Source organism: Rhinatrema bivittatum, chromosome 9, assembly GCF_901001135.1.
Source record: "Rhinatrema bivittatum chromosome 9, aRhiBiv1.1, whole genome shotgun sequence".
NCBI lineage: Eukaryota > Metazoa > Chordata > Amphibia > Gymnophiona > Rhinatrematidae > Rhinatrema > Rhinatrema bivittatum.
Window position 1 is genome coordinate 227,604,399 of NC_042623.1, and position 13,560 is coordinate 227,617,958.

General features: G+C 47.7%; 1 protein-coding gene across 1 annotated transcript in view; it reads right to left on the minus strand.

Moving 5' to 3' along the window:
- The window catches only part of LOC115099257 (probable cation-transporting ATPase 13A4), a 257,489-nt gene that overhangs the window by 11,838 nt on the left and 232,091 nt on the right, over nt 1–13,560 (minus strand). Inside the window, exon 29 of the mRNA XM_029616766.1 lies at nt 5,422–5,502. Within this exon, the coding sequence (XP_029472626.1) occupies nt 5,422–5,502 (81 nt within the window). The remainder of the gene's footprint in view (nt 1–5,421; nt 5,503–13,560) is intronic.

Consider the following 13,560-nt stretch of genomic DNA (forward strand, 5'->3'; position numbering starts at 1 on the left):
ACTAATCGGAGAAAATTCTTTTTCACTCAATGCACAATAAAGTTCTGGAATTTGTTGCCAGAGGATGTGGTTAGTGCAATTAGTGTAGCTGGGTTCAAAAAATGTTTGGATAAATTCTTGGAGGAGAAGTCCATTAATCAAGTTTACTTAGGAAATAGCCACTGCTATTAATTGCATCAGTAGCATGGGATCTTCTTAGTGTTTGGGTAATTGCCAGGTTCTTGTGGCCTGGTTTGGCCTCTGTTGGAAACAGGATGCTGGACTTGATGGACCCTTGGTCTGACCCAGCATGGCAATTTCTTATGTTCTTATTAGATAGTTTTTAAATTCGGGCTCTAGAGCCTCTACTACAGCTGCCCGTACATCTGCCCAATTTGCCGGCACCTGCGATTCTGCGGTCCCGATGTCCTCATTCGATACTGTGTCAGTAGGCCTCATCCGCTCCTTGGTCGTCTCTCTCTCCTTCCTTGCAATCCTAGTCATCATTTCCAGCAGCGCTCTATTCCCCAAAGTATTGGCAGCCGGATAGTAGTTGCAGGGTCCTCCCAAGACCAAAAGGCATTAATGGATGGGGTTGGATGGGTAGGCCGAAAGCCAGCGAGGGCAAGCTACATCTGCTCCCCTTCACAGCGTCTCGTGATCTGATGCCTCCGTTTTTTTTTTAAATTTTATTTTTATTGAACTTTAATCAAATCACATTGAAAACATTGGGGCAGATTTTCAAAGGGTTACGCACGTAACCCTGAAAACCCGCTCCTTCGTGCGCCGAGCCTATTTTACATAGGCTCGGCAACACGTGCAAGCCCCGGGATGCATGTATGTCCCGGGGCTTTAAAAAAGGGGCGGGGCGGGGCGTGGCCAGAGGCCTCCGAAGGCCTGCTAGGCCGGTGTGCGCAACCTACGCCTTCCCGGAGGCAGGCGCAACTTAAATAATAAAGGTGGGGGGGGGATTTAGGTAGGGCTGGGGGGCGGGTTAGATAGGGGAAGGGAGGGGAAGGTGTGAGGGGACGAAAGGAAAGTTCCCTCCAAGGCCGCTCCGATTTCGGAGCGGCCTCGGAGGGAACGGGAAAGCCATCGGGGCTCCCCTAGGGCTCGGCGCGCGCAAGGTGCACAAGTGTGCACCCCCTTGCGCGCGCCGACCCCGGATTTTATAACATGCGCGGCTGTGCGCGTATGTTATAAAATCGGGCGTAGATTTTTGTGCGCTGGATTGCACGCACAAATCTACGCCTGCACGTAGGTTAGAAAATCTGGCCCAATGTCTTCCAGAAAAATACAGAAAATAAATCATTCTAATCATTACATCATATAAGAAATATCCTTATTAACCGAGTATTATAAGAATGATAGGAGAAAATTATTAAAGAGGATTCAAGAAAATCGTAATCGTAATATTTAGTTACAGCACAGTGATATGTACCAAATCACAATTTGCCCAACCCCCTTAGAGTTATTTAGGAGTGAGAATCTAAATAAACCCTTAATTGCTCAGGCTCTGAAAAAATATATCTCTCATTTTGATATACTAAGATATATCTGCACGGAAATCTTAGATAAAATTTAGCTCCTCTTGAGGTTGCTTCGCTCTTCATCATCAAGAAGGATTTCCTTTTCTCTTGCATTTTCTTTGTGATGTCAGGAAATACTCTAATTTGTTGACTGTAGAAAGGCTGGCTCTGGTTGCGGAAAGATAATCGCAGTATAGTGTCTCTATCTGATATTTGTGTAAAGGACACCAACAATGTTGCCCTAGACTCTATCTTAGTCTCAAAATATTTTTCCAGTAAATCTGTTATTGTCAGAGGAAATTTGGTTTTGATCTTGTTTTCTCATTTCTTCATCTTTAGCAGGCAGATAGAATATTTTAGAGATTACCGGGATAGATGTTTCCGAAAATCCAAGAATATTAATTAACTTTTAAGAAGATCCTTACGTGTCATCCACCTAGTCTTAGGGAAATTCAAGAACCTTAAATTGGTTCTTCTTATTTCATTTTCAATAAAGTCCATTCTTCTCAAAACTAGATTTTCCAGATTTTATTAAATTACACTGCACTTCTTTAACATTTTTAATTTCTGTCTCAACCAGTTTCACTGTAGTTTCCACAGCTTGAATCTTATTTTCCAATCTCTGGGCTTTATTAATATTTTGTTTCACAACAGTAGTTAAATCATTTATAGCTCTGTTAATATTGGTTAATGCCTTCCAGTTTTCTTCCAAGGTAATTTTTGCTGGCATTTCCAAAGGTGCATTAACAATTACGTGTATTTCAGTTTCCTTACCTCCTAATTCCAAGGGGTCTACTTCGCCCCGCTCCAAACTTCGTGCCTCCTCGTTCATACCCTTGGAGCCCTGATGAATCGGGCTCTCCGAAACAAACGGCAGATCACCATCACTTCTCGGGGCACTAGAAGTCCTTGGGGTTGCTTGTTCCAATGGCGCTGGCATTTGTTGTTCTCTCCCTTCTCCTTCTGGGGTCTATATGGCAAGGTAGGAATTGTTGGCACACCAGGGCTGAGGGATGTTTCCTCGGCCATAGCGTCCAGCTACTGCTCTCCGCCATGCTCGCTCATGGCTCCTCCCTCCAGTTTCTGGTGCATACTCTCGAAAGCTTCCTCGATCCGTGGTTGTCTCAAGGCAATATTCGGAGTGGAGGTAAGGTTTTCTCGAATTCTTGCCTTCCTCTTTGTGTGAGGCATTATTAATTATGAAGAAAATCTTTCAAGAAAAAGAAAAAAGGCTTTTTCAAGAGTTTCCATGGAACTGGGTTGCTTCTGTGTTCACTGTGCGGCAGCCATCTTGGTTCTCCCCTGTGTTACCTAGTGCCTCAGGTTTTAAGTATGCTTGGCAATTTTGTAATGTGGTTTGTTTTTTTTTGCAAGTAGTTATTGTATGATTTTTGCATGATTTTATGTAAATATTGTCGATTTAATATTTTTTAACATTATGTTATTGTTTTAGTTTGTTTAATGTATAATTTATGAATGTTTTATTGTATGTCACCTCAGGCTATGATATTGGCAAGTAACAAATCTGTAATAAACATAAATATAAACAGATGCTCCTCCTTCTGGCTGTGCAGCAGACTCATCTCCTCCTCCTTCGGGCTACTTCTGCAGCCCATCCGGAGTTTTCCTGTGTTGACCCAGAAACCTAGCAATTCCTTTAGAATTCCGGAGTCTCTGGGCCAAATCTGGAGAGTTCTCAGGTATGGAGATGGGGTCCTGGAAGTTCCTACCATTTTGGTGTGGCAGATTTGTATAGTGAATTGTGAGCCAAAGTAAATTAGGTTATAGTTAACATTCTAACATCAGTTTAACAGCAAACGTCCTCCCTCCTTTTCCCTGGTCCTAAATTTGGTAGAGGGTTACCCTTTATAAAAAAAAGTTGGTCACCCTGGCGTAGAACTAAAGCCCTGAATGAAAATAAAGGTGCACTCAAATGTCAGCATAGGGAGAACAGAGAGACGCAGAACCAGGATATCTGTGAAGGTTCCTCTAACATAGGAGAGCAAACAGCTTCTTTGTCACATACAGGTATAATCATTAACTCAGCTGCTTTAAGGGAAAGGGGGGATATGGGAGAAACACTCACAGCCCGATACTGTAAAACCGCGGGAGAGCGGACGAACGCCCGCTCTCCCGGTGCACGCACCGGCCCTTGGCCGGTGCGAGCGATCCAGTATGCAAATTAGGCGACACGGTGCAAACGAGGAAAAGGAGGCGCTAGGGACACTAGCGCGTCCCTAGCGCCTCCTTTTGGCCTGGAGCAGCGGCTGTCAGCGGGTTTGACAGCCGACGCTCAATTTTACCGGTGTCGGTTCTCGAGCCTGCTGACAGCCACGGGCTCGGAAACCGGACGCCGGCAAAATTGAGCGTCCGGTTTTCGGCCCGACAGCCGCGGGCCGAATTCAAATTTTTTTTTTTTTTTTACTTTTTTTTACTCTTCGGGACCTCCGATTTAATATCGCTATGATATTAAATCGGAGGGTGCACAGAAAAGCAGTTTTTACTGCTTTTCTGTGCACTTTCCTGGCGCCGGAAGAAATTAGCGCTGACCTTTGGGTCGGCGCTAATTTCTTAGAGTAAAATGTGCGGCTTGGCTGCACATTTTACTTACTGGATCGCTCAGGAATACCTAATAGGGCCCTCAACATGCATTTGCATGTTGAGGGCGCTATTAGGTGCCGCGGGTGGGCCGCGTGCTTTCCTCCCCTTACTGAATATGGGGTAAGGGAAAACACGCGTCCAGAGCAGGCTGACAGTGCGCTCCGACGGAGCACACTTTACTGGATCGACCTGTCAATTATCTAGTACCCAAAAGTAGCATTTGAGTAGTCTAGTGGTTAGAACAGCGGGCTACAAACCAAGGAAGTCAGGGTTCAAATCATGCTGCTGCTCCTTACGACCTTGGGCATGTCACTTCACCTCAGGTTCACCTCAGGTACATCCCTTTCCCCTCTGGGGAAAGGGATGTACCTGCAGTACCTGAATGTAATCTGCTTTGAAGTGCCTGAAAGGCATAATATAAATCAAATAAATAAGAAAGAAACTGAAGGACAAGGGATCATGATGTGAAGGGAAAAAAAAGACTGAGAAAATATGTGAGGAAATACTTCTGCCAGGAGATGGTGGTGGATACCTGGAATTGCTAACCAACAGGCCGATTCAGTAAAAACGCGGGAGAGCGGACGAACGCCTGCTCTCCCGGCAAGCGCACCGGCCACTCACCGGTGCGTGCGATACAGTATTCAAATGAGGTGGTGCGGTAGAATCGGGCAAAAGGAGGCGCTAGGGACACTAGCGCGTCCACAGCACCTCCTTTTAGCCCGGAGCGGCGGCTGTCAGCGGGTTTGACAGCCAACGCTCAATTTTGCTGGCGTCGGTTCTCAAGCCCAATGACAGCCACGGGCTCGGAAACCAGACGCCGGCAAATTGAGCGTCCGGTTTTCGGCCCGACAACCGCGGGCCGAATTCTAAATTTTTTTTTTTTAAACTTTTTTTTTTACTGTTCGGGACCTCTGACTTAATATCGCCATGATATTAAGTAGGAAGGTGCACAGAAAAGCAGTTTTTACTGCTTTTCTGTGCACTTTCCCGGTGCCGGAAGAAATTAGCGCCTACCTTTGGGTCGGCGCTAATTTCTGAAAGTAAAATGTGCGGCTTGGCTGCACATTTTACTTTCTGTATCCTGCGTGCATACCTAATAAGGGCATCAACATGCATTTGCATGTTGATGGCCCAGTAGGCAAGGACAACTGGGTAGATGTGCTGGGTCAGGAGCCTCTCCTCTACCCGCACCTATGCCTGTTACTATCTAATGCAATGTTCCTATTGACTGGGGAAAAAACAAATTCCAAATGAGCTCTTTAAAAAAAAAAAAAAAAAGTAACTTTGAAGAAAGCCAAAGATATGCGCTCACCTCAACGATGAAGGACACGACCAAAATAACAAACAGTGCGAGAACGATGAAACCTCTCCAACGAATCGGAGTGCAGACAAGCTGGAAGCAAAGAAAATGTATGTCAGTGAGTCAAAACATTATTGCAAACTGGGAGAACAACTTTCTAAATGATGCCCCAAAGCCTGTACCCCTAAGAGGTTATCTGAGACAACAGGAGGTAAAGGGGCATAGGTTACCCTAGTCCTTTGCTCTAACCACTAGGCCACTTGATGTAAAATCCATGGGTAAAAAATACTCAGGTGCAAAGTTTGAAACTTGCTTCCAAAGTACAATAGGGCAATAAAATATGGGCATTTTTACATTGCTCATTTTCATTGCCCATTTTCTCCCTCTATACGTTCCCTCCATAGACCTGCCCAGGTGACTTCAGGTTCCCTCACTGGTCATGGAATAGAGGGGAAGTCTCCTTCAAGACTGAACCCCTCACTGCCACTGATGATAACAGGAGGTCTCGCCTGTAATGGCACTTGCCTCCCACCATCAGTCAGACATCTTCTAAGCAACAGATCCATGCCCTACTGACCCCAAAAGGATCGCACAGGTCTAAGGTCAAATGCAGGCCCCACTGTTTGACCTTTTATTAGCTTCTTCTGTTATAATCTTTTGGCGTTCTATAGCTCTCAACTGAATGATAATTTAATGACTCAGAAATATACATGAATTAACTCAAGGAGGATGAATGGTCCAACAACACATTTGGGTTCATCGCATTGCATGAAACCTTAGAAGCACTCCACATTTTGTAGCATGTAAAATGTACTCAGTGAATAAGTTCTGTTTGTAGTTGGTAAATAAATGAAGCACAATAAAATAAATTATTTTGTAAGGGATAGAAGTACTGAGCATTTTTCTGAGAGATGCAATGGGACAATTCTCATTAGCTCGAGTAGTGGCAAGTTATACAAATGCAGATCGCCAGTAGCTTTTGGTAAATTTTCAAACGAGAAAACTACACAGTTTCTCTTTGAAAATTAGCCAGAAGTTATGCATATGCAATTGTATTAGTGTCTTGTTCCTGCTGTATCTGTGGTTTGCAGTACACGTTGGAAAATTGCATGTTCATTTGAAACTTTAATATACACAGATATTTTCCTCTCCTAATCCAACCATGTTCCCTCCCAGAATTCACTTTGCATATATATTTAGCCTCGCTGCAGGGGTAGTTTTCACCCAGGTGAATCTAGTTGGCTAACTTCTCATGATACAGGAGAAAATCTTTAGTACATCTGGCCCTGGATGGGCATTTCTAAGATCTATGAAAAAGTGGCAGGTTCTCCTGCTGAATACTTTCATGGAACTCATACACTTCAGGATCCCTTGGTACCCGAGATCCAGTATACATGCACTGCTCCTCAGTAAGATACAGTCACCTCTCCTTTGATGCACTATGATGGTACAGGTACCTTTCTCTCCCCAATTGTGAAAGACCAAGTGGGCAGCAAATTACCCTGGCTGGAAAAGTTAGTATAAAACTGCTTCTCCCTGAACAATCACAGTGGAATGTTGTGTGGGTTCCAGATCCCTTCTGACAACCCAAGAGCAGAAATCTAATGAAAGAGACAATTCTATGAGTAAGAGTTATCTTCCATTGCCTGGGGAAATCTTTGCTCCTTCTAGTTCTTGACCTTAGGATGTGTTCAATGGGAATGAAAAGATTCAGACTTGCTTTCTTTTCTCTCTGGAGAGACCCCAGTTTTTGATTCAGTTGCTGCCATACAAAACAAAAGCTCCTTGCTGTCTACGTGCCTCCCTTCAGAACCTACATCCTCACTAAGATATCTAGAACAGGGATTTCCAGTCCTGTTCTGAAGAACCCCCAAGCGAGTCTGTTTTTCAGGATATCCATGATGACTATGTGTTGCGGGCGTGGAACCCTGGGCTGAGATGGAGTTGGCGCAACTTGCAGAGAGGAGCTCTGTAGCTCCCTACCATCGGCTGGTAGAGCTGGCTGTGGGAGAAGTCCAACTGGAGCTTCACCTATACGAGCCCTCATTCCCCTTAGGTTGAGCCCTCGGGTGCCGGGGCTGGCAGGTCTTAGGCAGGGGCCTCTGCTGATGAGCTGGATGTCTGGAGAGATGGTCGGATCACAGGCCAGGGTCTGAGGAGGACAGCATTCAGACATGGTAGTGAGTCACAGTGGTAGGTGGCAGGCAGAGTTCAGGCAAATTTGAGAGTCAAGCAGGCCGAAGTCAGAACCAGAGATCCATCCAAGGGAAGACGGGATGGATAGGCAGGCAATTCCCATGCTGCCAGTTTGTCCTTGATCTTGGAGGAAGACCTTCCAAGAAGATACTGTGGAGGCAATTCTTCCTCCAGTTGAGTTTGGTTGCCAGGATAGGTGGCATAGGTGCAGGAGATCAGAGCCCACAGTAGCCAATTGACTGGGCTCATCGAAAACTCTCAAATGTGGAGACAAAGTGCTATAGGTCCGTGAGGGGAGGATCCGAATGCTCCCATGAAGGAGAGGCCCAGTAGGAGCCTTGCCAGCTAGAAGGGAGAGTATGAAGGTGGTCTTCACTGTGTCATCAAGAAAAGTGTTGCTTGGAGGGTGATGTGCATATGACATTGGTTTAAGAATCCCCAGCACTGTTTGGGATTCCCGGCATATCCAGGTTGAAGTTGGCAAGTGCGGAATGGGGTGTCTCGGGGCGGAAGGCATATGTGACACTGCCACTGGTTGTACTGGTGCAGCTGAAGATGAGGCTGCGTCCAGATGGGTGGTGAGTTATGCCATGGAAGTAGCCAATAGTTCCAGGAACTGTTGCTGCTCTTGGAGCCTGTGGACAAGCTCAGGAATGGCCTGGAGAGCGGTGGCATCATCCGAAACCATGGCCTCAGGAATCTGTTGTAGGTGTAGACCCCTGGGCCGAGGTGGAGTTGGTGCAATCTGCAGGGAGGGTTCCTGCAGGTCCCCACCATTGGCTGGCAGAGCTGGCTGTGGCAGAGGCTCAACTGGAGCTTCACGTATACCACACTTCGTTCCCCTTAGTTTGAACCCTCAGGCGCCGGGGCCAGCAGATCTTAGGCAGGGTCTTCTGCTAATGAGTTGGATGTCTGGCGAGATGGTCTGGTCACAGGCCAGGGTCCGAAGCAATGTAGAGATTACTTACCTGATAATCTCGTTTTCCTTAGTGTATGCAGATGGACTCAGAACAAATGGGTATAGTGTGCTCGTGCTAGCAGTTGGAGACGATTCTGACGTCAGCACGTGGTACATATACCCCTGCAGGAAGTGCAGCAACTCAGTAATCTTCCTTGCAAAAGCTTTATGGATATATGTGTGACTGACCGATTGATTACATGAATCATGATTAACCTGACCGATTGACAGTAGCTGGAGACCGCCAGTGTTCTCAACCGGAATGCGTCGACACCCGGCAGGGTGGATGCCCTATGTAATAAAACATGGCTTACTTTGAATCGGTGAATCCCCATGTATACCGGCAGCCGGGCGGGATGCTGAGTCCATCTGCATACACTAAGGAAAACGAGATTATCAGGTAAGTAATCTCTACATTTCCTAGCGTGTAGCAGATGGACTCAGAACAAATGGGATGTACAAAAGCTACTCCCAGACTGGGTGGGAGGCTGCCCGAGGTCCGTGTAGGATTGCCCTCGCAAATGCTGTGTCCTCCCTGGCCTGGACGTCCAGACGGTAGAATCTGGAGAAGGTATGGAGGGAGGACCAGGTTGCCGCTTTACATATCTCTGCCGGCGACAGCATCCTAGTTTCTGCCCAGGAGGCCGCCTGCGCTCTGGTAGAGTGAGCCTTGACCCGTAGAGGTGGTGGTTTTCCCGCTTCTACGTAGGCCGCCTTGATAACTTCTTTGATCCAGCGGGCGACGGTTGCCCGTGAGGCCGCTTCCCCTTGCTTCTTCCCGCTGTGAAGGACGAACAGGTGGTCCGTCTTTCGTACTGCTTCTGACGTTTCCAGGTATCTGGACAGCAGCCTGCCGATGTCGAGATGGCGCAGTATTCGACCTTCTTCCGACTTCTTCAAACCTTCCGTGGTTGGCAAGGATATGGTTTGGTTGAGGTGGAAGTGTGAGACTACTTTGGGTAAGAAGGAAGGAACCGTGCGAAGATGGATAGCCTCTGGAGTGATTCTGAGAAACGGATCACGGCAGGACAGCGCTTGTAGCTCTGAGATGCGGCGTGCTGAGCATATGGCCAGCAGGAACACCATCTTCAAGGTTAACAAATGGAGGGACAGGCCTCTAAGGGGTCTGAAGGCGGGTCCCGCTAGAAATTCAAAAACTAGGTTGAGGTTCCATAGGGGCACTGGCCATTTCAGTGGCGGGCGAATGTGCTTGACTCCTTTCAGGAAACGTGAAACGTCTGGGTGTGTGGCAATGCTGCTGCCTTCACTCCTGGGACCGTAGCAGGATAGCGCTGCCACCTCAACCTTGATGGAATTGAGGGACAGACCCTTCTGGAGTCCATCTTGCAGGAAATCCAAAATGATAGGGATTTTAGCGGCATGTGGATTGGTGCTATGAGTGTCGCACCAGGCTTCAAATACTCTCCAGATCCTTATATATGTTAGTGATGTGGAGAACTTGCGTGCTCGGAGGAGTGTATCTATTACCGGCCCAGAGTATCCCCTTTTCTTCAGTTTAGCCCTCTCAATGGCCAGACCGTAAGAGAGAATTGAGCTGGATCCTCGTGGAGGATGGGACCTTGCCGCAGCAGGTCCCTGTGTGGAGGCAGGGGTAGTGGATTCCCGGCCAGCAGTCTTCTCATGTCTGTGTACCAGGGTCTTCTTGGCCAGTCCGGGGCCACTAGAAGAACTAGGCCTCTGTGCCCGCTGAATCTTGTGTATAATGGCGCCCAGCAGGGGCCGTGGAGGAAAAACATATAGCAGGATCCCCTGAGGCCATGACTGTACTAGAGCGTCGATCCCGTGGGAGAGAGGATCTCGTCTGCGGCTGAAGTATCTGGGTATTTGAGCGTTGGACCTGTCCGCTAGTAGGTCCATGCCCGGAGTCCCCCACTGATCCACAATCATCTGAAAAGCTGTGGGCGACAGCTGCCATTCCCCCGGGTTTAGGCTTTCTCTGCTGAGGAAGTCTGCCGTGGTGTTGTCCTTCCCGGCGATGTGGACGGTGGAGATGTCCTGGAGATTCGTCTCCGCCCAAGCCATCAGGGGGCTTATTTCTAAGGATACCTGTCGGCTTCTGGTTCCGCCCTGTCGGTTGATGTATGCCACTATGGTGGCGTTGTCCGACATCACTCTGATCGCCCTGTTTTGAAGTCTGTGGGCAAATCGCAGGCAGGCTAGCCTGACTGCCCGTGCCTCTAGTCGGTTGATGTTCCACCCCGACACTTCTTTGTTCCACCGCCCTTGGGCGGTTAGTTCTTCGCAGTGTGCTCCCCATCCATTCAGGCTGGCATCTGTAGTGAGCAGGGTCCAGGTTGGGGAGGACATTTTTGACCCCCGGCTCGTGTGGCCGGGCTGCAACCACCACCGTAGCTGATTCCGCACTCTGGCTGGTAGAGGTAGGTGTATGGTGTAGTTCTGTGATCGTGGGCTCCACCGAGATAGGAGTGCGCATTGTAATGGTCTCATATGAGCCTGCGCCCATGGTACCACCTCCAGAGTGGATGCCATGAGGCCGAGGACCTGTAGGTAATCCCAAGCTGTGGGCTGGGTGGCGCTCAGCAGGGCCTGCAGACGATTCTGGAGTTTTGATCTCCTCTTGGAGGTCAGGCAGACCTTGTCTTCCTGGGTGTCGAATCGGACTCCTAGGTATTCCAGCGACTGGGAAGGCTGTAGGGAACTCTTGTTTGTGTTGACTACCCATCCTAGGCTTTCCAGAAGAGATATTTTATTTATTTATTTATTTATTTATTTATTTATTTAATTAATTAATTAACACTTTTTATATACCGGCATTCGTAGGACACATCATGTCAGTTCACAAGTAATGAGAAAGGAAATTACAATGAACGAGGATGGAGGGCTAACTGGGAAATAATTGGATAATATACGAAACTGGATAACATATGAAAGTACAGGAGAGAGAGTCAACGAGCAGGGATATAACTTTGTTGAACGACATGGAATTAACTTATCCATGTTAAGATTAAATATGCATAAGCAAAGTTAAGGAGGCGTGTGTGTGCACTTATAAACTTAATATATGAACTTATTTACAGTATAAAGGAGGCATGTGCACTTATGTACAATTATATGCAGGGGGAAGAGGGAGGGAGCGAGGAGGGGAAAGGAGGAAGGGGTGGAGGGAACAAGGAAACATTATGGCAAGGTACTTTCAAGGAAAGGTTGCTAAGGGGTGAAGGGCGGGGTGGAGGGGAGGCTGCGGGGCGCAGGGGAAGGGGGTGTGGGGGAGGGAGCAGGGGGGGGTACTGGGATGGTAAGAGGGAGGTCAAGGAGAAGGTGTGAAGGCTGAGCGGGAGCTGAGATGGTTCAAAGATGAACAATGACTAGGGTTGAGAGGAGTTGGGGTAAGCCTGTTTAAAAAGCCATGTCTTGATTCCTTTTTTGAAATGGCTCAGGGACGGTTCTAAACGGAGTTTGGCAGGGAGGGAGTTCCAGAGGGTGGGACCCGCAATGGAGAAGGCTCTTTCCCTGGTAGTGGTAAGGTGCCCAATTTTGAGTGAGGGGGTTTGAAGGGTGCCGGCGAGGGAGTTTCTAGTAGGGCGATTAGTTTGACGGAACTGTGGCATATCTTCAAGCCAGGGGGGAGTTGTTTTTGTATAATGTGTTATGGAGGATGGTAAGTGTTTTGTATTGGGAACGGAAGGCAATGGGGAGCCAATGTAGGTCTTGTAATATGGGAGTGATATGATCAGTTTTTCTGGTGTTTGTTAAGATTCTTGCCATAGCATTTTGAAGGATTTGAAGGGGTTTAATAGTGGAAGCTGGGAGGCCTATGAAAAGGGAGTTACAATAGTCGAGTTTAGATAATATGGTAGTTTACATAACTGTACGGAAGTCGTGGGCGTGTAGGAGGGGCTTCAGTTTTTTGAGGGTTTGAAGTTTATAGAAGCCCCCTTTTAGCAGTGATTTAATGTGGGATTTGAAGCTTAGTTGATTGTCTAGGGAAACTCCTAAGTCTCTGACACTGGGCGGTAATGTGTGAGCTTGTGAGGCGTTTGAATCATTTGGTGGATTGAGTCGATTGGTTGATTTGTTAGGATAAGGATTTCAGTTTTAGAGGCGTTGAGTGCAAGGTGGAGATTGGAGAGGAGAGAGTTGATGGATGTCAGACAAATTTCCTAGTACTGCAGGGTTTCGTTGAGGGATTTCCGAATGGGAATAAGTATTTGTACGTCGTCTGCATATAAGAAAAAATTTAGTCCTAGTTTAGAGAGTAAGATATAACTCTGTTGGTTGCCTGGTGGCTCTCCTCCGGTGATTTTGCCCTGATCAGCCAATCGTCCAGGTAGGGATGGACGAGAATTCCTTCCTTCCTGAGTGACGCCGCCACTACTACTATGACCTTGGTAAAGGTCAGCGGCGCAGTGGCTAACCCGAAGGGTAAAGCTCAGAACTGGAAGTGTTGGCTCAGGACTTTGAAGCGTAAGTAGCGCTGGTGATCCCGATGGATTGGGATATGCAAGTAGGCTTCTGACAGGTCCAGGGATGTGAGAAACTCCCCTGGCTGTATTGCACTTTTGACTGACCGCAGAATTTCCATGCGAAAGCTGGGGACCCGTAGGTGTCGGTTGACTGACTTGAGGTCCAGGATGGGCCTAAAAGTGCCCTCTTTCTTGGGTACTATGAAATAAATGGAATAATGCCCAGAATTTATCTCCCATGCAGGCACTGGGATTATGGCATTTAGGGACAAGAGCCTCCGCAAGGTAGCTTCCAGTGCCGTCCTCTTGAGGGGAGGACAAGGAGATTCCACAAACTTGTCCGGAGGGAGCCGAAAAAAGTCCAGGTAATACCCTTCTCGGATGATGGCGAGGACCCACTGGTCCGAGGTAATCTCGACCCACCTGCGGTAGAATATGGTTAGCCTGCCCCCTATAGCTTCTTCCCCCAGATGGGTCGGCTGATTCTCATTGTGGGTTGCGGCTGGGACCCGAACCCGAGCCGGTTCTCCTCTTGTTGTGCTTGGTCCGAAA